At 46.7% G+C, this 24,127-nt stretch overlaps 1 protein-coding gene across 1 annotated transcript in view; it reads right to left on the reverse strand.

The window, feature by feature from the left end:
• Positions 1 to 24,127, reverse strand: part of SCFD1 (sec1 family domain containing 1) — a 459,613-nt gene that overhangs the window by 305,360 nt on the left and 130,126 nt on the right. The window contains exon 10 of the mRNA XM_078659415.1: positions 21,580 to 21,679. Coding sequence (XP_078515541.1) covers positions 21,580 to 21,679 — 100 coding nt within the window. The remainder of the gene's footprint in view (positions 1 to 21,579; positions 21,680 to 24,127) is intronic.

The following is a 24,127-nucleotide window of genomic DNA, read 5'->3' on the forward strand; positions in this document are numbered from 1 at the left end:
ATTCTGTGTGACCGAGGTCTCAATCACCTGCCTCTGCGTTCCTTGCAGTCTGTTTCAACTCTAGATATCTTGCAGAAATAGCCTCCTGCTCTGTGTGTTTTAGTGTTGCTTGCCTTCCTTGGACTGTCTCTCCCATTTGGTGCTCTGCCACAGGACCTCAGCACCTGTTTGTCATTATCGGGCAGTCCCCATACGACTGGATTATCTGTTCCTCCTGTCCTGGAAACAAGTGGATCTACTTTGTGGCAGAATCACCAATTACAATGAATTTCAGGAAGGAGGTTCTTCACGGTGTGCGCCTCCACGTCTGAAAAACTATTTAGGTGATCAATGCACCTGTGGTCCAGTGGCTCCCCAAGGACATTCTTGACATTTTATCGCCCTGTGTTCCTAGGATGGAAGTAGATCAAAGAGTGCCATGGTATTTTCTGCCAAGTAAACTTGCGTAAGTGTTTGAACAAATATTTAGGTTTTCCCACTAGGAAAAAGGTTAGATTTAGCACAGACACCACTTCAGAGAGCAGGCAAGAGACCCCAGCAGTCCAACACGCTGCTATTTTCACAAGCATTGACAAATGGGGTGTCACCATAGCTTCTCAAAGGCAGCAGGAAATGACCTAAGAGCTGCCGCTGCGCTGCCAGCATTCAACAGATTGGCCTTCCGTGCCCATTTTCAAAGATTTATAACTAAAGAAAATATTGTCACCAATCTATGGAAAATAAAGGTCCTTTCTGAAGACAGCAGGGTCCTGTCATGCATGGAGAGGTGTCGAATGATGCAGTCACGAGTGAGCAGAAGGCAGACACTTGGGACCAAACCCTGGCCCGGGCACAAAGAACCAATATAGGCTCAGTCAAGTCGCCGTCTCTGTGACAGCTCCAGAGGAATGGAGGAGTCTGCAGTAGTTTACCCAGGGATGGAACACGTCAAAGCTAAAAAAGCATTTTTCTCAGTCTCATGTGGGTTGTAGCATCGCTATTCAATTTCCTCCATGACGTATGAAGGTTCAAGCAGCGCCTCAATGAAAGGAAACAAGGTCTGCTTTGATTATTTGGGGTTTCACTGAGCGGTTATCTACAGACCTCAATCTACACAGAGTCTGTGACGGACTGAAGCTTTGACCTACACAGCTCAGGGACGACTCATAGAAATGTCACGACTTTGAATGTAGCACCGCTACTGCCAACACGACTTCCAAATCACACCTGTGGGCTCCTCAGAAGTTCTCCAACACACGAGCACCCCTGAGGAGAGCCTCGCAATGATCATGAGTCGGATATACCCGCGGACGCCAGTGGAACCACAGCGATACAGGAGGTTACATGAATATCGACAAAGAGGTATCCTGCACATTATGCATGTTATAAGGTTGCGAGTGTTTCCATTGCCTTTAAAAACTAGCAATTCTGTAATCAGACAATCTTTCAACCGACCTCACCAAACTCGGAGATCAGAAACATCACTGTTTCTGGTTAGGTCAGCTTTGGGCCCTCTTAGGCTTCTATCACAACAGCGCATGCTCTGCCGACTTTAGTGGAAAAAAGTCCAACAGCAGCCTAGCCTGGGATTAGATCTGGTAGCCAACACAACTTTAAAGAGACATATATGGAACCACTGGTCATGGCTCAGGAATTCCAACGCTGGGCTCCACAAGCGGACATAAAATGCGGTTTGTTTTAGGGTCAGGGACTCTACTGTGCTTTAGATTTTGACTATTTGAACACCAACACAGGCACGGGGTCTTTGTTGCCAAATGGGATCTCACTCTGACATCAAATAGAGGGATGGCACCAAGGTTCGAAACAGGCGCAGAAGAGACCTCATGATCCAATTTATGAATGCAGCACTCGGGGGCAACCAGGCATCAAAACACTGCATAGGTCAGCACACTCCGAAAACCACAAAAGTGTGGCTAGGGACACTTCTTCCAGCACCCAGGCCAAAAGCTAGAGATGGGCTTGAAGTCACACCACACAAGGCAGAGTGATGGGAAGAATATACCTTTCTGCAGGGTCAACCCCAAATCTTTTGAATTTACCATCCACTTTATGCTGCATTCGTTTTTGCTGGTCTTAGGACTCAAGAGCACTTTACCACTGGTAACCAGTGCTAAAGTGCATGTACTCTCTCCCTAAAACATGGTAATATTGGCGCACCCCCATCTGGCATATTTAATTTAACTACAAGTCCCTAGTCAAGTGCACTACATGTGCCCAGGGCCTATACATTAAATGCTACTATTGATTCTGAAGCACTTATTGTGCCACCCACTTAAATAGCACTCTAACCATGACACAGGCCTGCCATTGCAGAGCCTGTGTGTAGTTTACACTGTCATTTCGACCTGACAAGATAAACCTTTTGCCAGGCCCAAACCTTCCTTTTTTAGACATATAAGTTAACCCTAAGGTAGGCCCTAGACAATCCAAATGCGCAATGCTATTGAAAGGCAGGCCATGAACTTTTACATTTTACATGTCCTGGTAGTAGAAAACTCTCACATTTGTTTTTCAGTACTGCAAGGCCTCTCTCTCCCATGGGAAAACACTGAGAATACAGTATTACATTTCATATGTGTAATTCCCAATTGTGAAGAGCTGAGACTTTTCAAGTTTGATGTCTCTGGAATCACAATTTAAAATCCAAACTTATGGTGAAGTCAGATTTAAGATTGCCATTCTGAAAATACCACTCTTGGAAAGCTAGCATTTTCTTACTTTAGCCATGTCATGCCTGTTGCCTGTCTCTGATCACATGTCTGGGGTGGATGACAGTTGAGCTTGTGTATTCCCCCGAGACAGCCCCACACAATGGGAGCTTAGGTGTGCATTGATGGGCCATCCTGGCAGGGTGGGGGAAGGAGCTGGACCCAGCCTCACTTACACCTAGACAGGCTCTGTCCTGTCCCCACGCAAAGGGCCATATACCCTCGGTAGTGAGTCTGGAGCCAGGGCAGGAAGGTAGGACCTCTGTGCACTTCAAAGGCATGTCTTTAATGTCTCCTCCACGTCAAAGGCACAACTGGGTATACGTACTGGACCTCAGACATCACCACCTCAGTACACATCTGGACCTGTGGATACTCTGCCAGGAAGAAGGACTGCTGTGATGCTGAAAGAATTGTCACCCTGCTGGACTGCCACTCTGCAGGAGCTGCTGCCTTGCTGTGCTGGCCTGGTGCCTGCTGCCCTCTTGCCTGGGGAGGAAGAATGGACCTGGAACCCACCATGAACCCAGGACACCAGAGGGAATAAAAGGAACAGTCTGCTCGCCTCCTGATCAGAGCCTCACGGACATAACAGGCTCTCCACAGCTCCCAGACCCGTCTTTATTGAGCTCCTTCCCCCAGAGAGGCGCCTCTCAGGTCCTGGACCTTGGAAGTGGTTTTTAAGCTCTTTAAGTCCAGTTTTGGGGTGAACCAGACAGTAAAAGGGCCCATTCTTTCCCCTACTGTGCTGCTCGCACAGAGAAACAGCACGAGCCGGCGCAAGTTCATCTCTTCGCGCAGCAAGCATCATCCGCTGGAATGGATCACCACAGGCTCCAGTCCGGCAATCCGCGACACCTGGCCTGCTCTTCGAAATCCACCGGCCATAGCCAGCGACCCTCTCCTTGCGAACTACTGCCCCATGAATGGGACTCATGGCACAAAACTTGAAAAAGTAAAACTTCAGCGGGACTAACCTGGGTGATTCTGACCCCTCCCCCCCTCTACTGTGGTCAGCTTGAACTTTTGGATTTGACTAGGTCCAGCACGACCAGGCATCTGAGGTTAGCGCTTTATGCTTCTAAGTGCTATTTTACAGTTTATTCTGTCAAAATTCGTAACTCCGGTTCAACTTACTGGATGTTTGTCATTTTCGCCTTGTTTTATTTATTACATTAAGTTCTATTGTTCTAACCTGGTGTGAAATCTTTTTGAGTGGTTTTTTAACTATTTTACTGTTTGAGGTGTTGCACAAATACTTTACACATTGCCTCTAAGTTAAGCCTGTCTCCTCCGTGCCAAGCTACTATAGGGTGAGCACAGGTTAATTTCAGGTTTTCCTACTCTTTACCCTGACTAGGATTGTGGGTGCTGCTTGACTAGGGCTCATACCCCAGTCAACCTACATCCTAAATTCTAACGAGTCATAAAATGAAACACTGGATGCAGGCGGGTATGCTCATTAACACTTTTACTTGTAGCATGTTCTTGTAGGTTCTCCTTTGTCTCTGATAAGAGGCGGCGATTGCTTTTAGCCCTTTGAGATGACTTCTCTTCCTTCGTTTTAAAGGCTGATCTTTCTACACTGATACATCAGCAGCAGGGGCGGGCATCCGACACAGCTTCAGCCTCTGTCCCAGCTTACAGGAGATGGGCAGCACACTGCTTCAAATGTCCAGAAAGGCACCAAGAGGTGCATTCACATCTTGTGTCACAGCTCGCCTGCACAGGGAAGTCAAACTTTGTTGCTCCCGTTGTCACCAGAGACACAAATGCCTTTTAGTCATCAGGCCATTATTCAGTCCCCCATCTGTGTATATGCCACTAAATTAGCATGGACCTTATCCCCCCAAAATACATATTTACCATCAACAGAAGTCCTCACCTAAGCCAGGAAGATCCATAAACCGTCATCCAGGCGGTGAGGTGGAGTGAGGCAGTTGAGATGGAAAAGACATGTAGACTTGTCAATCAACACCACAGAGATGTGTATTAGCACGGCTTTTGTGGCTACTGAGACAGCATCTTTTAAGTGACTCATAGTATCTCCTAGTGCTGCTGGGCATCACTGTGGCTTCAGGTGGGCCTGGGACTTCTTAATAGCTTAGAAATCCTGGTGGATTTCACGGGTGAGGGTGGTTTTCTCTTCTTTCGTAGTGATGCATTCCAGTGCCAGAGGCTGACTTGGCCACTTCAGCACAGATTCCTGTTCCCTTTAGTGCCCTACAAGGGCCATCCAGTCTTCTCACTTGTTCACAGAAATGCTGCAATTTCTATTTAGCACAAAGAAATAAAGACTGGCAAGTATGGGGAGCACTGATTGAAATTTAAGTACCCAAAAATCAAGCCTGTGGCTTGTACCATTCCTGTGCTAGCTTGACTTCAGGAACTTTTAAAAGATTATTTCAAGGGCTGTTACTTATATTAAGTCTCTTGGGTTTCATCTTAATGGTAGGTTTAATGATCACCTGCTATTAAAAACATCAATCAGTCTGCGCAATCCAAGATTCACATTCTGAAGGAGAACCGGTAAATATGACTCTGAAGGCTGTAATATTTGTGGCCTGGCATGGATATTGTCTAGGCTGTTTGGAACAGATTCAGTTTTGATGTGGATTCCAGAAGTAGTGTTCTTTCCTCTCGCACCTATTTTACACTCTGCCAATAGACTGGTGGGTAGGAGCATGCAAGTTTGACTCTGAAACCCCTAGTCGTACTCCTTGCCTTGCTTTAAGGCCAAGGTGCTTTTTAAAATCAGCTGTTCAGTCAATGGTACAATTCATCTTAATCACCCAGAATATTTAGCTTAATTTGTGATTCTTAGAGGACTCTTATCATCCCAAAGCTAGTCCATCTTAAGACTTGAGAAGCCAAAATGATATCCCCAGAACACTCTCTTCTCAGCCAGTATACAGATATAGAATCCTTGGCCCACAACTGTACGCACATTTTCTTAATACATGCAGCTAGGAAATAAGTGAAAGCCTTTCTCTTTCCTATATGGCAAAACTGGTTTTCAAACGTAATGGGATTCCAATGCTAGGTTATGTGTAATTGTAGTGCGCAATATCACCCATGAGGGTATCGTGGTACTGAGCAGCCGTGTGCGTCTACTCTTGTCGAGGGAGAGGGGTTCATCAAAAAAACAAGTCCTCAGCTTCTTGCAGAACTCAGGAAGACAGGAGGAGGCTTGGTGTGCAATGGCAGGTCATTGCACGATTTAGGAGCGATGTACGCGAAGGCTCTGACTCCCAATCTGTTTTTATGTATTTGTGTGATATGTGCGAAGAAGACTCTGGGAGGGTGATTGGTGGAAGGGGATGCGATTGTTCAGGTCGGCGGGACTGTGTTGTGTAGGACCTGAATTGTGCGACTGAAAAAGGCACCTTCTAACCTAACCCAATAAAAAATCTATTATGGCTGACCTTAACCAATGAAAGTTCCCCATGGAAACCATATATTATACATGGTTGATGCGAGTTAACTGCTGAAGGGACTATGGAGTTGCCAGGCAAAATAAAAATTCAACTACTAAAAATGCAGGATAAACTGCTGTCTGGGCAGATGGACATGGAAGAGCTGGATAAAAAATCTGTGGCCAAACATGCTGTACCCCTTTAAAATCCGTCTCATGAACAATTGTACTTTATACAACACATGGAGTTTGAGAAAATGAGACAGTTGCTGAGATACAAACTTATTCTGATTCCCTTCAGAGCCTAGTGATATAGAAGAATTGGGAGCTCTACTGAGCGATCATGCAGACTTTGTACAACTGCGGTGGAAACCCTGTCACATATAGTTTGTACGTGTCCTTGTGTTGAAGAAATTATGGCTCGCCGCGGTGGTACTGTGTATAAGAGGCGACTCATGTCACTTAACAGTTCATTTTTTAAATGTATTAAGCAGGCGATAGAAGAGTTGTGTGGGGTTGCCCCAGTGGCTTCTTAAAGAGTCTTGGTTGTGCCATTATCATGAATCCCCTGTTTATAATCTCATGGTGCGAGCAGGGGCTACCACTGTAATTTAAAGTGACCAGATTGAATTGAGGATGAAGGCTTCTTTCCCCTAAACACAAGCCGTGGCTGGCTTGGTGGACACATTGCGCTTTAATTTTCCGCCTTGGAAAGAAAGCCGACATTGGTATTTTTTATAAGATGCTCCTCCTTTTCACCATCTTAATGAGGTAACACATGTTGCACTAGCTCATTTTATCGGCTGCAAAACACTTCAAGTTATCTATGCAGTACCAGTGTGTTTTAAAACTTGCAACTTATTAGGAAATTTTCCCTACGAAATAAAATTGCTCCTTCTCTTATTCAGTCTAAATTTTTCTCTCTCAATCTTTTACATTGGACCCCGGCTCGTTTGTATGTCCTCAAACTCAAGGATAATGCTCTCTGTTGGAGTGGTAATTTAGCTGCTGGTACATATCAACATATGTTCTTTGAATGCTCTTTACTCCAATCCTTTTGGGAGCTGGTTCACAAACATCTCCTACTAATTTTCAATTTGAGCTCTCGTTACCTCTAATTTTGTTGGGCCCATGGGCTACAACATCGCCATTGCCTTTGGATCCTCTTGATATGCAATTGCTAGACTTGTTGCCGTGAATTGCGGTCAAGATTATATTAACAGAATGGAAATCCTTTGGATTCATATCCTATCATACATGGTGTGCTTGGGTATCTTTTCTCCGAGGGGCTCATTTTATTTATTTATTTTGAAAGTTTTATATAGCGCGAACAAGATCTTTGCAGATATCAGAGCGCTTTACAGACGAAAGGAACAGCGTGTGAGTAAATAACAATTGGGGTGGGGGAGGTACATGTGGGAGCATAGTCAGCCAGATACATCAATAATGATGCAAGTACAAATAAGTGATAGCGTAAACACTCAGGCAGGTCAATAACACGAGTCATACAAAAATGCAAAAAAGATCAGTAGAACTGAATGGTACAGCGTCTGTAAATATCATCCCCAGTAATAATTCAAGGGTATTTAGCCATGAGGATAGCTTTTACTTCTTTCTTAAAAAGTATGGTAGAGGAGATGAGCCTTATTTCAGGGGGGAGTGAGTTCCAGATCCTGGGTGCCATTCCTGAGAAGGAGCGTTTATACGTTTTTTCCTTGCGGAATCTTTGGGGCTTTAGCAGGAGATTGTTTGTGCCTCTAGTGTTTCTGGAGCCTCCGGAAATCGTCAGCTTCTGGGCGAGATAGCCGGGTGAACTCAGGTGGACAGCCTTGTGTGTGATGCAGGCGATTTTCAGATGTATTCTGGCTTCAAAAGGCAGCCAGTTCAGGGCTCTCAAATCAGGGGAAATGTGTGAGTGTTTTTTTGATCCGGTGAGGAGTCTCGCTGCGGCGTTTAGAGAAGCTCTTATGGGTGCCGTGGTAGTTAGGGGGAGACCGCAAAGGGCGATGCTGCCGTAATCTATTCGAGGGATGACTAGAGCTTGTACCGCAGTTTGGAAATCTTTGGCTGGAAGGAAGGGTTTGAGTTTCCTTAAGGTATTGATCTGGTAGTTCGCCCCCTTAGTTGCTTTGTTGATGTGTTCCTGCATGTTGAGGTTGGTGTCAAGTGTTATGCCTAGAGATTTTGCTGAGTCCACGATGGTGGGATGAACATTGAGTGCGGTTAGGTGTTTAAGCCAGATTTTAGTGGTAGTGATCTTCGCAGGAGGTGAGATCAAGAGGAACTCTGTTTTAAGAGCATTGAGTTTGAGATGATTAGCGATCTGATCGTTGAATTCAAGAGCATAATGTCTTTGGGTGATTGTAATTTGAGATAAAGTTGGGTGTCATCGGCGTACATGTGGAATTGAACATTGGATGCTTGTAGCAAGGTGGTGAGAGGTTCCATAACTAGGTTAAACAAAGTTGGGGATAGGGAGGATTCTTGTGGGACGCCTAGCGATACCGGTATTGGAGAAGACATTAAGTTGTTACTCTTGAATTTCTGTGTTCTGTTGTGTAGAAAGGACGTGAACCACTTGAGCACAGTTCCAGATATACCCATTCTTGTGTTTAATAGATCGAGTAAGTTCTCATGTTTGACGGTGTCGAATGCAGAAGAGAGATCAAGAAGGATAAGGAGGCAGGTATCGTTTTGATCCAGGATTTGGAGGGCATCGTCAATTATGTGAATCATAGCAGTTTCTGTACTGTGGTCCGCTCTGAAGCCTGATTGATGAGGGTTGAGTAGATCAAACTGATTAATGTGTCTAGTCAATTGAATTTGTGCGCATTTTTCCAGCAATTTGGCAAGAGTCGGAATATTGGTAATGGGACGGTAATTATTTAGATCAGAGGGGTCGGCTGTAGGTTTCTTTAGTAGAGGTGTGACTTGTCCAATTTTGAGGGAGTCGGGGATGGTCTCTTGTTGAAGTGAGCTGTTGATAATTTTAGTCCAGAGTGGGAGGAGCGACGGGGTAAGGTCTTTGACAGCGTTGGCAGGAAGGGGGTCCGTGAGGTGGTTGGCTGGTTTCACAGTGCTGAGCAGTCTACCAATTTCTTCTTCCGAGTAGGTGGCAAAGGATGACCATGTAGCATTGTTTTTTGGTTCAGTGGGTGCTGTGCAGAGGGGTTTGGGGTAGAGACTTACGTCAATGAGGAGATCGTTCTTTATGTTGTCTGGTTTTTGGATAAAGAAAGAAGCGAAGTCTTCACAGGAGGGTGCTTCGCCCAGAGTGCTGAGTGGTTGGGGTTGTTCCTTGGATTGTGTTCTAATTAGCTCAAACAGCTTTCTCGGATGATTTTTGACTTGGTCGAGCTGACTGCTGAAGAAATCTGATTTTGAGCGTTTTATTTTCCTGAAGTAGGCATTTCTCTTTTTCTTCAGCGTTTTTAAGTGCAGTGCGGAGGGAGCTGATCTCCAGGTGCGCTCTGCCATTCGCATGGCCCGTCTATCGTCATTGAGACTCCCGTCGTACCAAGGATTGGACATTTTTGTGGATGCTCTTTTTAGCTGCATAGGTGCAGCTTCGTTAACTATCGAGGTCATAGCGTTGAGATAGTGATCCGTCAAGGATTGGACATCCGTAACGCCAGTGGGAGGAAGTAATATATTGCAGCTGTTGGGGGGTAGAGAGTTTGGGCTGAGTTTTTTCAGGTCTCTTTTCCAGACTTTGGGCTTGAAGGATTGAACCGGAAAAAATTTGACTTTTTCGTTGATGAAGAACGTGACAATGTGATGATCTGACCAGTCACAGGGTTGGATAGATTCGAGTTGGATAGAGTCCTCTTTGGAGATGATAAGGTCGATGATAGAGCCTTTCTCGTGGGTCGGGCTGTTGCATATTTGGGTGAGGTCAAGGGCGTCGAGGAAGTTTTTAGGACTATTTACCACCGCGTCATTATGATCGTTCCAGTGAAGGTTGAAGTCACCAAGGTATATTTGTGTGAGTTGTCGCCCTGAATTGGTTGTGATCAAATCCATGATTTGTTGCGAGAAGGTAAAGTTGTCCCCTGGTGGGTGGTAAATGCCGTGAAGAGAGCATATCGGTTTGCCCTCACTGATAATATCGAGGCAAATGTATTCACAGGAGGTTGGGGAGGGTAGGGAGGGAGAGGTTACTTTCATGACAGAGAGGTTACTCCTGTGTATACATGCGATTCCCCCACCTTTTTGACCAACCCTGTCTAGTCTGGTGATGTGGTAGTTGGGGGGAACCAGTATGTCCAATATGGGTGTAGAAGATTCAGTTAGCCAGGTTTCAGTCATGATGATTAGGTCAAGGTCCAGTGATAAGATGAGATCACCGATTGCAGAGGAGTGCCTAGAGGCCGATCTGCAGTTGAGGAGGGTGCATTTGAGACGGGGTGTGTCGAGGGTGGAAGGGGGTTCTAGAGAGAGGGGGACTTTTCTCAGGTTACTAAGGATAGAAATTCTGTTGTTTTGCGTGGGGGGTCTAAGGGGATTTGGATGAATCGTTGGAATGGCGCGGAGGGTAGAGGGTATGTTGTTAAGGGGAGCTGGGTCGTAGGAGCGGATGAGGGTGACTGTGTCGAGGTCCGATAGTGTGTTGCAGGAGCGATGGGGACGGTTTTCCCGATTGCGAACAGGGATTGAGGTCCAGTGCGGGGGGCGTTGAGTGCGAGAGTCAGCCGACCAAGTGGAGGTCTTGTTAGGAAGGGTGGTGCTGGTGAAGGCGGGTGCGGGGTGTCTGGGATGTGTGCAGAGTAGTTGTTTGATGATGTGAATGTCTTCTTTGAGCTTGAGGAGGGTGGTGGGTGAGGAGTGACTGGAATGTGTGCAGAGTAGTTGTTTGATGATGTGAATGTCTTCTTTGAGCTGGAGGAGGGAGGCAATAACGTAGTCTAGTGTGGGATTTGTGTTGGTGGTGGGTAGTGGAGGGTTGGGGGAGGATGACATAGTATGGAGGAGGGTATTGGTGGTAGGTGGAGAGTGCATGGTGGAGGATGGGCGTATGTTAGTTGTGATGGGGGCGCATGTAGGGTAATGGGGGGTGAGAATGGGAGGGGAAGTGTGATTGCATGTGGTTCTTTTTTGTGTGGTCGGAGTTGAATTGATAGAGGCGTGCTCAGTGTGGTTAGTTAATGGGTGGAAGTGGGGGCTGAGAGTGGGGGGGATAAAGGGTGGGGTTTGTCTGTGTGCGTGTCGGTCTGGTGCTGAACTCGGTTAGGCGGATTGTGGGTGGGAGTTGTGGTGTCATGGGTGAAAAGAATGGGAATGTGGGCTGGTGAAAGGGGGGAGGGGGTACGGTTGGTGTATGTGGGTGACAGAACTATGTCTGTGATTGAGGGGTGTGACGTATCAACCGTAGGTGGGTGTATGACTAAGGTGCCGGTGGTAGAGGAGAGGTACGTGTTCTTTTGGGGCTGAGGTAGGTTAGAGGCGTTGTGGTTGGGGGCTGTATTGTCAGGGGAGAGACTTCTGTGGAGGAGAAACACGATACACACTTTGTTTCTAGTGGGGTCTGGAGATCTCTTGATAGATATATGAACTTAGCCTTACAAGGCCTGGTGGCGCAATATTCCTTTGTGTCTTCTCATTAACTTACCCTCCCTATTGTAGCAGGGGTCTCGATCTCTCTTTCTCTCTTGTTTGTTTTATTTTTACTTCTCTTTCTTCGTCCTCGATACTTTTCTTTTTTTCTTCCTTTCTCTCTTTATCTTGCTGATCGATTTATACAAGTGATGCAACTGATTCTCTCGTATTGCTTCTTTATAGCTTTTTCCACCATATTAATTGATATGTCGGTGATATATATGACATTGATTAAATCTATACTAATGAATGCTTATTTATCTATTTATTTATTGTGTAACTTTTTTTGGTTGTGTTGCTTATTATGGTATTTTAATTGTTTATATTTCTTCTCTCAAACTAATAAAGATATTAGAACAACAAAAAAAGTACAATTATTAATTAGTTTTATGTCCTATCTCTTATTTCATTTTGATTTCATAGGAAATGTAATTATTTTAATTAATCATGCTATAAAGTTATCACTATCCCATAAATGTGTGGTTGCTGAGTTTGAACTGTGTATATCAGGAGCCAGGAAAATTCTCTGAGGGGTCTTGTGATGTGTGTTCTGTGTGGGAGGTTCAGGGTCAGTCAGGCTGCTGAGTTCTGGATGGTTTGTAGTCTTCTGGCGAGTTGCTTGGTGATTCCTGCATAAAGGGTGTTCCCGTTCTTCATCTTTCTGGTGATGAAGGCGCGGGTGAAATTTTCTATGGGGTTGCTTAGGAGTGCTTTGAAGGTTTTCCTCTACATCTCCAGGGTGTAAAAGCAGGTTGTTGTGACCGCATTGACTTGCACGGTCAGTATGTTATCAGTGGTGATCCCAAGGCTCATGGCGTGGGTGCTGGGGGACGGTGTGGGTCCAAGGTCAGCCAGCCCCCAGGTGGAGTCCCATGGCGAGGGTTCTTGAATACAGTCACAGTTGAGCTTGAGACAGTTGTACTTCAGTCACGCAGGCAGTGAACTTGGTCCTTGTGTTTGAGGTCTTGCCCGAGATGGAGACTATGAGTCATTGACATAGGAGAGGATGTTGATGTTGTGTGAGCGTCTGACACTAGCCAGAGTAATCATCTACGCGCTGAAGTGATCGGCCTGTAGTTGAAGAGCATGGATGGGTCCAGGGAGTTTTTCTGGGGCAAGGGTGTGAAAGTAGCACGTTTCCAAGCATATGGGAATGTGGCAGAGGGGGCGCTGAGGATGTGGGTTAGAGATTTGCTGATAGGTAAGAGTCCTATGGTGAATGAGTGGTGGGTGGAGGGGTGTGATGGGGTCCCAGAGGGAATGGGCTTCAGGGTAGTGGCGGTCTCATTCGTTGTGACTGCTGCCCATGAGATATGGGTCAGTACCGTTGGCTGACATTGTTGCAGAAGAACTTAGAGAGCTTGTTCCAGGAGGTGATGTTGATGAAGGCACCAGCAAGTGCAGTGAACACTTTAATGATGATTTCTTTGCTGCTTCTGATGTTGATGCGGTCTGTGAGTGCTGTGCCATTGGCGGATCTGATGGGGGAATCATGTTAGAGCAGCTTTGAAGGTTTCTTTGTTCACCTTGTCTTGGCTTCTTCTACACTTGTTTGTAGTGGCACTTCGTTAGTTCACCAGTGTACCTACTGGCTTACGTCGGGTTCTTGCAGTTTTGTGGCGTTTGAGGGAAACCAGGGTCTCAGTGCTTGTGGAGATCCAGCTGTTCAACTTCTTGATGGCTTCTGGCAGCCTGCTGGCATGCCCAGGCCGGTACGCAAAGAGCACAGAAGTCCAGTCTTCTTCTGTGATGTTTTTTCCAGCTTTAGTGGCATATCCGGCGCTGGTGAGTCTGTGGTGATGCGGGATGGGGATGCTGAAACTGACGAGGGTGCAGTATGTCCATGTGATCGGTGATGGCTTGTCCAGTGTTAAACTGACGCATGAAGTGAAAATCCAGTCCAGGAGGTGTGCAACGGTGCAGGTGGGTCCTTAACGTACTGGGTGAGGCAGAGGGTTTCGAGGCTTTCTAGCCGGGCAATCAAGTTCAGGTCTTTGTGGTCTTCCAGATGGAAATTCTAGTCTCCAAGGAGGATAAAGGTGTTGGAGTTGATGGCGAGGGGTGTGATGAAGCCTGTGACTTTGCTAGTGAAGTTGGTGTATGGTGCTGGAAGTCTACATACGAGGGTTCCACGTAGGTGAACATTTCGTTTGATTTGTGGTCTGGGCGCGCAGTGTTCCATGCAGCTTGTGGGTGTGTCCGTTGAGGTGGTGCAGCTGATGGTGTGCTTGAATATGATGGCGACTCCACCTTGGAGCTTGTGCTGACGGTCCTGCCTAGTGAGCTTGTAGCCGGATGGGATGGCTTTAGCATTGTCCGATGCAGAGTTTTGGTTTAGTCATATTTTCGTGAGAAAGAGCAGAACTGAACTGTGGTCATGTAGCAGATCCCAGATTTGTGAGTGTGCAGGAGCTGAGCTGCATGCAGCAGAGCGCGGAGAGCCATGTTGGTGGTGGTTAGTCTGTGTGAGTGGGAGAGAGTGAGGTGTTGGGTGACGTAAGAGCGACAGTGTGGATTAGCTTGTGTGGAAGAGTGCAAGGGAACTTACAAGAGGTGGATGCTCCCTCCATCTAGTGTGGTGACAGCCTTTTGAGTGGTGGCCAGGATTAAGTGCAAGGAGGGTCACGGTGGGGTAGCGGAGGGTAGGAGTTGGACATGGCAGCTGGGCACGGTCCAGGTGCAAAAGGGCTTGCCTTGGGCATATCTGCAGTGCAGCCGCCACTGAGTAGGCCCTAGGAGAAGGGAGAGCACAGGGTACAGTGGACGGAGCTGAAGGGAGTGCAGGATGTGGGAGAGTTAGAACAAGGTAAGGAGCGCTGGGGGAGGAAAAGAGCAGGTATACAAACACGAAGAGTTTTGGACGAAATACAGAAAAGAGGGACAAAAACGTAACAAAGGTGCACAGTGAAGGAAAAACCTGCAAAAAAGGGACATTAAACAAGGGTGAAATATCAGGAAAGATGCTCAAAACAAGGATGAAACAGGGCAGGGAATAGAGCAATACCGGAATAAATCATAGAAAAAGAGGCACACATCAGGGTAAAACAGAGTACACAAACCAAAGGGGAGTGAGGGAGGGTGAAGGGGGGAAGGGGGAGGGGGGGGGGGGAGAAAGGGACCAGGAGAGAAGCAAGGCTGAAGCCTCAGGCGCAGCAGTCACGTCAGAAAAGGCCTTGCCTGGTTGGAGCTGCAGCCACAGGTAAGTCCTGGGGTGGTAGGGGTGTTCACCTGCTTAATGGCTGGTCCGTGCAGCGGCCGCCATTAGGTATATCCTGGGAGGGGGGAGCAATGCACAGGATGGTGGGTGTGGCAGAAGGGGCACAGGAAGTGGGGAAGAGGGAACAAGGTATGGAGCAATAGGGGGGAGGGAAATGAGCAGGTAAAAGAAGGCACAAACTAATGAATAAAACAGAGAAAGGACGCATAAACAAGGGAAAATACAACAGAAAAGAGACCCCTAACAAGAGAAAAGACTTCAAAAGAGGTGCAAAACAAATGTAAAATCGAGCAAAAGAGGCAGAAACAAGGGTGAACAAAAGACGCACAAATCAGAGCAAAGAATGCAGCAAAAGATGCACAAAACAAGGGAGAAACAGCAGAAAATGAAGCACAAAAGATACAAAGCAGGGTAAACACTGCAGAAAATGGTGAGCACAGAATAAACCGGCACAGAGAGGTGAGAGTGCGCTTGTGTGACCGGGAGAGGAACCAGGTAGGAGCCAGGTCCGTAAGGGCCTGGCCGAAGGACCGCGCACAGGTAAGTCCTGGGCTGCTATGACTGTGCACCTTCTTATTCCTATGACTTTTTTTGTGATCGTATTGGGTTAGAATAAGTATTTCGGATTTTATTCTATCGGCCAGATTCACAAACTGCATTTTGTAGAACGTAAAGCAGTACAACAGTAGTACTACTAATTTACTACAAAACACAATTTACAAACATGTCAGTGTAAATCCCCACCTTCACCTCTCCTATCTTTTGTATGGGGAGAGCCTCAGCTTTATACCTCGAAGCAAATGTGGGGAGAGGCTGGGAAGAGGGACATACATAATATTAAGCACGAGGGGTTTGAGGACGAGAACATGAAATTAAAGTATACATTTATTTAACCTAATATTAAAAATCGAAAAATAAATTCATCCAACTCTCAGGTCCTACCGCTATAGCCGTGCGAGTGTGGCATAGCGCGACTGCGGCTATGGGCTGGAGAGATAGATTAACCCGTGCAACTCCGCTTTATGCCTCCGCAAAATTGGGTTGTCTGTGGAAGACGAAGGGGTTTGACAAATGGGATACGATCGGTATTAGTAAAGTGCGTGATCTCTGGGTTAAGGGCAGGGTAAAGTCCTTTTCGGACTTACAAGTGGAATATCAGCTGAGTGATAGGGAATTCTTTCGTTATGTTCAAGTACGTCATGCCTTGAATTCAGTTTTTCCTGTGGGTAGTGACGTTCCGGAGTCCTCCCCCCTCGAAGATCGTATATTGGATGGTCATGTGCCGGATAGCACCATTTCTTTGTTTTACAAAAAGATGATCAATGACCGGTCGAGCCTGCTTGACCGCCTTAGGGACACCTGGATTGCTGATGGTATTGAATTAGACGACGAGGACTTGCAATCTGCGATCTCCTCTCCCAGAGAGGTTGAGATTCCGGCCCGCCTCCGCCTGGTCCAACTCAAGATGAAATGAAATGAAATGAATGAAATGAAATGAAAAGGGCATTTGTAAAGCGCGGTTGCTGCCCGTAGGCGTCCAAGCGCTAATGAAAGGTATGTTTACTGCAACAGAAAAGGGGTGGGGGGGAAGCAGGGAGGGAAGGCTTACAGGTGGACAGAAAACAGAAAGGTCTTTAACAGTTTTCGGAACGAAAGAAGATTAGGGTTGGATCTAAGCTTCATAGGAAGGGAATTCCAATGTTTGGCCGCATTGAGGGAGAACATCCTGCCACCTGTTCTCGATCTCTTGATTCTGGGGACCACAGCTAGGAAGGACTGACTGGATCTAAGATTTCTAGTGGGGTGATATTGAGTTATCAGTTGGCGGTTAATTGCTGAGCCCGAGCCCCAGAAAGACTGGTGGGCGATGCACATCGCCTTAAAGATAATTCTCTGACGTACAGGCAGCCAGTGTAATTTGGTCAGCCCTGGTTTGGCAGATTGCCTGCGAGGCAGCTGGAGCAAGGTTCGAGCGCTGCAGTTCTGCACAATCTGCAGCTTTTGTAAAGTATAGTCCGGAGCACCGAGATACAGCGCGTTATTACAGTCCAGCCGGGATTGAATAAGGCCCTGGACGACTACCTGTTTTGCCTCCATAGGCAGGAGAGGGAGGACTTTCCTCAGCATCCGAAGGAGGCCAAAACAGGTTGCGGAGAGCTTGGTGGCCTGGATGTTAAAGGAGAGAGCCTTATCCAGCCAGACGCCCAAGCTCTTTATGGTATCCTTTGGGGGTGGAGGGCTGCCTAGGCAGGGGGGGCAGAGAGAGCTGAAGTGCGCAGGGGAGGAGGATCCCAAGAGCATCAGCTCCGTCTTGTCCCCGTTGAGTTTTAGGGAGGATGCTGTCATCCATCCCTTAATTGCCTCCAAACAATTCCGTAGCCCCGATGGAGCAGATTGATCACCCTCCTGCGACAGAGAAACCACTAGCTGGGTGTCGTCTGCATATGATATAATTTTAATGCCAAACAGACGGACAACCTCAGCTAGTGGTCTCATATAAATGTTAAAAAGCGCAGGGCTTAACGAGGAGCCCTGCGGGACTCCGCAGTTAAGAGGCCTACTAGTTGAGACAGCATCTCCCTCGAAGATCTGAAAGGACCGAGAGCTCAAGAATGATTGTAGCCACTGTAGTGCCCCACCTGTTATTCCTACATCGGATAGACGGTCCAGCAGGGTGACGTGGCTGACCGTATCGAAAGCGGCACTGAGGTCAAGGAGGATCACTGCCACTGAGCCCCCTTGATCCAGGATCCTTCGAGTTTCCTCTGTAACCGCTAACAAGGCTGTTTCTGTTCCGTGCTTAGGTCGAAAGCCGGTTTGGGTGGCATCTAATAGTTGGTTCTTCTCGAGAAAATCCATTAAATGGATGTTGACGTGTTTCTCGAGAATTTTGCTCACCCATGGGAGCAGAGAGATGGGACGATAGCTCCCATGATCCTCAGGATCAAGGTTGGGTTTTTTCAACAGAGCCTGAACCTTGGCCTTCTTCCAGGCAGACGGGACTGTGCATGAAATGATGGAGGAATTTAAGAGATTCATAATTATGGGAAGCACAACTTGTCGAACCAGTAGTATTTTTTCCGGTGGAGCTGGATCGCTTGGTGATCCTGATTTAACTTGGAGAGCTAATTGCTCCAGATGTTTGGGATCTAGCAAGGGAAAATAATCCAAAAGCGCTAGAGAGTGAGAGGGTACCGTCTCCCGGCTCCCCTGTCCCATAGTGCTAGGGTTGGCTGCTGTGACCGGGAAGGAAGAATAGATTGTATTTACCTTTTGATGAAAGAATTCTGCCAGATCATTGCAGTAAGCTGTGGTTTTAGCTGTAAGTGTAGGAGATATGGAGATTTTCGTGAGGCTTTTAACTATTTGAAAGATTTCCCTAGGTTTAGATTTAGCCTCCATAATCTTTCCTGAGAAATAGGCGGACTGGGAGGCTTTTACATCATTTTTGTAAGAATTAATTGCCTCTCTGTATTGAGTCTTAGCTTCCGATGCGTAGTCCAGACGCCATCTTCTCTCTAATCTCCTACAGAGACGTTTTTTCTCTCTAAGGGCCTTTGAGAACCAGGGGGCGGTTTTTTGTACACGTTTAGACGTAGTTTTACGAATAGGGAGGGTAGCTTCAAGAGATGTAGATATCCAGGCCTCATATTCTTGATTGGCTATACTAGGGTCAATATTACTCGCTGGGCAGGTCTGCATCAGGTTGTGAAGCCAGAGGTCAACAGGTAATCTGGCCCAATTTCTTGAGCTCCTGATCAAGGGAGGCAGGGGTAGTGATTTACGTGTCGTCCAGGTGAAAGGGATGAGGAAGTGATCTGTCCAGGGTAGGCAGATGGATTGCCCGACCGCTAATTCAGCACAGTTGGTAAAGATTGGGTCTAGAAGATGGCCTTTGATATGCGTGGGAACTTCAACCTGTTGATCTAGTTGAAGGGCTGCTAAATCGTCCATCAATTCCATAGCTGTGTGATCGCAGAGGGAATCAAGATGCAAATTAAGGTCGCCTAGCAGTGTAAAATTAGCGCTAGTAGTGACCTGTTCAGCTAGAATGGTTGGAAGTGACGTATGGAATCGCTTTGCCGGGCCCGGGGGGCGGTAGGCGAAAATGCCAGAAAAACAGTGGCTAGGAGAGAAATCAATGCTAAAAGCAAGGCTCTCGCAGTCTGGGATGGACTCAGGTGTAGTGCGACAGCGAAACTGCTCTTTGCATATAATGGCTAGGCCTCCTCCTCTCCCTTCCACCCGGTCTAAGCGGGTAATTTGGAAACCTGGAGGCAGGGCTGCTACAATATCTGGTTCAGAGTTTGGTGTGAGCCAGGTTTCTGTTAGGAACAATGCATCTGGCATATGTTCCTCTAACATAAGAGCAATTTCCGTTTTATGCTTAGGTAAAGACCTACAATTCAATAGCAGCATTGAATAGTCCTGTTTCATCCCTCGTGGTTGACTAACGTTAAAGGTGTGTCCACACCCCGGACATGTTAGTGGCAGTTCATTAGGCGTAAAGGTATGTAGACAGCCATGCGTCCCCGAACTTCCCAGGCGATAAAGGGTGTCTGGCCCATATATCAAAGTTTGAGGGGGAAGAGATACAGGGGGAATGGCCCCGGGTCCCGCTCGGTCGCGGACGGGCGCAGACGGGCTTGCCTTTGGCGCGCCTTCGGCGCACCGCCGGCGCGCCCGCTGCGCGTCCGGTGGTGACACATCTTGAAATAGAGGGAAGAGGAGGGGGGGCGTGGCCTCAATCAATGGGCGTGTCCTCGAGGCGCTGGGCTTCCTCGGGAATAGCGTGGGTCCCTCTGCACCCGCTGCAGCGTCAAAATCGGCTGCGCGGGGAGAGGAGAACGAGTGACTGACAGTTACCAGGAGGGTAAGATCGTAATTAAAAAGCAAAAACAAACAGTGACACCATTTTTAAAAATAGGATCGTGGCTCCCGGCTTTCAGCCTCAGGAGTTGATCCTCCATCGAATCTATGTCACCGGCCCTCACCTGATCCATATGGGCTATTCCGCGGATGGCTTATGTAGGCGTGGTTGCGGTCTCCTTGGCACCTTTCTTCATATAATTTGGGAATGCCCTGAGGTGGTGCTTTTTTGGAACCGTATACATGATGTGATGAGTGATGTAACGGGTATTGTGATGATGCCAGAAGTCCGACAATGTCTATTGAATGTGTGGGGGCCGAATGATTATGATGTCTCACAGCTTCGATGGGCGACTCTTGCCAATATGATAGCCAAACGAGATATTGCACAATTATGGGGGTCCCAGAGACCCCCCACAGTGACTGCCTGGAAAGAGAATATGGACTGGTGCATGTTTAGAGAGAAAACGGTGTATGTGGCGAGAGGTAGACCCAGAAAATGGGGGGAAATTTGGAACCAATGGAACTCGTACCGGGGAGATATATGTACGCCCCCACTCACTGAGATCTCTAGTCCTCCCCAATCGCCCTGACCCGGCATTCCTGCTATGATGTGGTGTACCTTATTGTTGACATGCAATTCTCACCTCCGACCCCCTTACCTGTAACCGATAAATTCTGTCTTATGTTATCGTGTATCTCCCGTCCTCCTTGAGCACACGCCTAATGGTTGCACTATTGTTCTACTGTCTTGTTTGTTTTTTGATGTTTTATTATAATAAAAAGTTACAAAAAAAAAATCATCTAACATTATGGTGTATTAAAATATAATTTAGTTACTGTTAATTAATTCCATACACCAGTTTACATAATAAAAAAATATATATTTTGTTCATTTTAGGTGGATTTTGCTTTTTAATTTAAAGTTTAAAAAAATACTTTAATATGTAAAGTAATCACATTTCAAATAAAATAAGTTAATAATGCTGTAACATGCATGTAAAAAGTTATAATTAATTTAAAATAATTCTAGTTACATTTATTTTTAATATAAAAGGAGGTTATTCAAATATTGTATCCAAAAATAATTATGTTTTAAAGAGGTTTACATTTTTTACCATCAAATGCATAGATCTATTTAAAAAGTCAACATAAAGTAATTTCCCTTAACATTAATTCCTACGAGGTTTTATTTGAAGTCCCCCCCCTTTATTATTTTCCATGGCAGGGTGTTGTATCAGTAGTTAGCCATGTGTGATGCTGGACTTACTACTGCTCCTTTGTGACAGTAGTAACTTACACTTGTAAATTTGGCTCCGTCACTAGTCTCAGGTGGTGGGTAAATTTACGTCTACACTTTTGGGTACCTTTACAGTCGTAAATGGTGAATACCCAAATGTAGTAAAGTTACTCAACAGCGTAAAACTAAACATGCACGTACAACTTACTGACAGGTGTAAGTTACTGTTATGACTAGCCCTGTATGTGTTTTATTGTATTAAGCGTTGCCTAGCCTCTGCCCTGGATCACTATAAAGAAATGTACAAAATGAAATAAATGAATAAAACACATAGATCATGGAGCACCATTTGCATGCAAGTGACCATTGGACAACGATCACAACCGACAAGATCACTGCTGGAAGACGCAGCTGGAAATATTTAAAGGCCTTATTCGTGAGGGGAAGAACAAGCAATAACCTTCAAGGTTAACATGAATGCGGAGACTTTCTGCTGGGGACATCAGACTGTCGTTGTTATATTTCCTTTGCTTACCAGCACATCGTGCACCAAGGCCTGATACGTCCACGTGTGATGCAACGGGGTCGCCAAGTCTATGTTCCTGTCCACGAGCACCAGCAGAGGCCGTTGGAAGCTGCAATGAAGCACAGGCAATGGTTACAATCTATCAGAGGGAAACACAGAGCTCTCACCACAGCAAAGCATGATCCTGCAGGCAAGGTCTCCAACTCCCACTCCAAGTCTTTTTCTGTTTTTGTCATTTATTCACCTTATCAATGTTTGAAATCGAATTCACCTATTTAATTTGTATTTTTTTGCTTTTTTATTGCTGCATATTTTATTCATGAACAAAATATTTTTTTGGACTGCTTTGTGTAAATTATTCAATGTTTATGTACTTTTGAACAAATAAGGTAATAAAGAATTGTGATACAACAAAAGAAGTCCTGAATTTCCCGTGGAAGGGCAATCATTTGAAAATAATTTCAAAAGTACTAGACCATTGCATGAGGTGAGAATCTATTTCTTAACAAAGCACAATTTCCATGTCAAGACCTGAATAACAGTGGGACAGAGTTAACAAAGGGCCATGTTGGAACAAAGCGCTCAGATCAATCCATGATGTTCTCACACGTAAGTGCAACCCTCATAGGCAGACCCCGGGGTAGGCGGCGTACACAAACCTCATATTACTGAGGCAATAAAGTGAGCATGCTCTATAAACCAGATACACCCCTCCCTCTCCAATAGTAAAACCGTGCCTTGGAGGGCAAGCGACAGAACAATTACAGCCTCTCTGTGCCTGAGAGGCGTCCTCGATGGCTCATCTGGTGCAGGGCACCTCTTCTCAGACTCGATACAACACGCATTTCTAGGCTCTGCTTGCACACACATGCACTAGAAGAATGGGAGATGTTACATTTACCAGGACTATTTGCCAGGGGAATGATGGCTCAAAATCCTGATAACCCAGATGCACTGTAAAAACACCTTCATCCCCCAAGTCTTAGTGTCACTCCGCAAAGATTCTTAAAGGACACCTCCAACTTCTAAGCGCTAGCGTCGCTCTGAAGATTCTGAAAGGAAACCTCCAGCTCTTAAGCGCTAGCGAGGCTCTCCAAAGATTCTTAAAGGACACCTCCAGCTCTTAAGCGCTAGCGAGGCTCTCCAAAGAGTCTTAAAGGACACCTCCAGCTCCTAAGCGCTAGCGTCGCTCTGAAGATTCTGAAAGGAAACCTCCAGCTCTTAAGCGCTAGCGAGGCTCTCCAAAGAGTCTTAAAGGACACCTCCAGCTCCTAAGCGCTAGCGTCACCCTCCAAAGAGTCTTAAAGGACACCTCCAGCTCCTAAGCGCTAGCGTCGCTCTGAAGATTCTGAAAGGAAACCTCCAGCTCTTAAGCGCTAGCGAGGCTCTCCAAAGAATCTTAAAGGACACCTCCAGCTCCTAAGCGCTAGCGTCACCCTCCAAAGAGTCTTAAAGGACACCTCCAGCTCCTAAGCGCTAGCGTCGCTCTGAAGATTCTGAAAGGAAACCTCCAGCTCTTAAGCGCTAGCGATGCTCTCCAAAGAGTCTTAAAGGACACCTCCAGCTCCTAAGCGCTAGCGTCACCCTCCAAAGAGTCTTAAAGGACACCTCCAGCTCCTAAGCGCTAGCGTCGCTCTGAAGATTCTGAAAGGAAACCTCCAGCTCTTAAGCGCTAGCGAGGCTCTCCAAAGAGTCTTAAAGGACACCTCCAGCTCCTAAGCGCTAGCGTCACCCTCCAAAGAGTCTTAAAGGACACCTCCAGCTCCTAAGCGCTAGCGTCGCTCTGAAGATTCTGAAAGGAAACCTCCAGCTCTTAAGCGCTAGCGAGGCTCTCCAAAGAGTCTTAAAGGACACCTCCAGCTCCTAAGCGCTAGCGTCACCCTCCAAAGAGTCTTAAAGGACACCTCCAGCTCCTAAGCGCTAGCGTCGCTCTGAAGATTCTGAAAGGAAACCTCCAGCTCTTAAGCGCTAGCGAGGCTCTCCAAAGAGTCTTAAAGGACACCTCCAGCTCCTAAGCGCTAGCGTCACCCTCCAAAGAGTCTTAAAGGACACCTCCAGCTCCTAAGCGCTAGCGTCGCTCTGAAGATTCTGAAAGGAAACCTCCAGCTCTTAAGCGCTAGCGAGGCTCTCCAAAGAGTCTTAAAGGACACCTCCAGCTCCTAAGCGCTAGCGTCACCCTCCAAAGAGTCTTAAAGGACACCTCCAGCTCCTAAGCGCTAGCGTCGCTCTGAAGATTCTGAAAGGAAACCTCCAGCTCTTAAGCGCTAGCGAGGCTCTCCAAAGAGTCTTAAAGGACACCTCCAGCTCCTAAGCGCTAGCGTCGCTCTCCAAAAATCTTAAAGGACACCTCCAGCTCCTAAGCACTAGCTTCGCTCTCCAAAGATTCCGAAAGGAAACCTCCAGCTCCTAAGCGCTAGCGTCGCTCTCCAAAGATCTTAAAGGACACCTCCAGCTCCTACGCGCTAGCGTCACCCTCCAAAAATCTTAAAGGACACCTCCAGCTCCTAAGCACTAGCTTCGCTCTCCAAAGATTCCGAAAGGAAACCTCCAGCTCCTA

This window comes from Lissotriton helveticus, chromosome 9 (assembly GCF_964261635.1).
Source record: "Lissotriton helveticus chromosome 9, aLisHel1.1, whole genome shotgun sequence".
Lineage (NCBI taxonomy): Eukaryota > Metazoa > Chordata > Amphibia > Caudata > Salamandridae > Lissotriton > Lissotriton helveticus.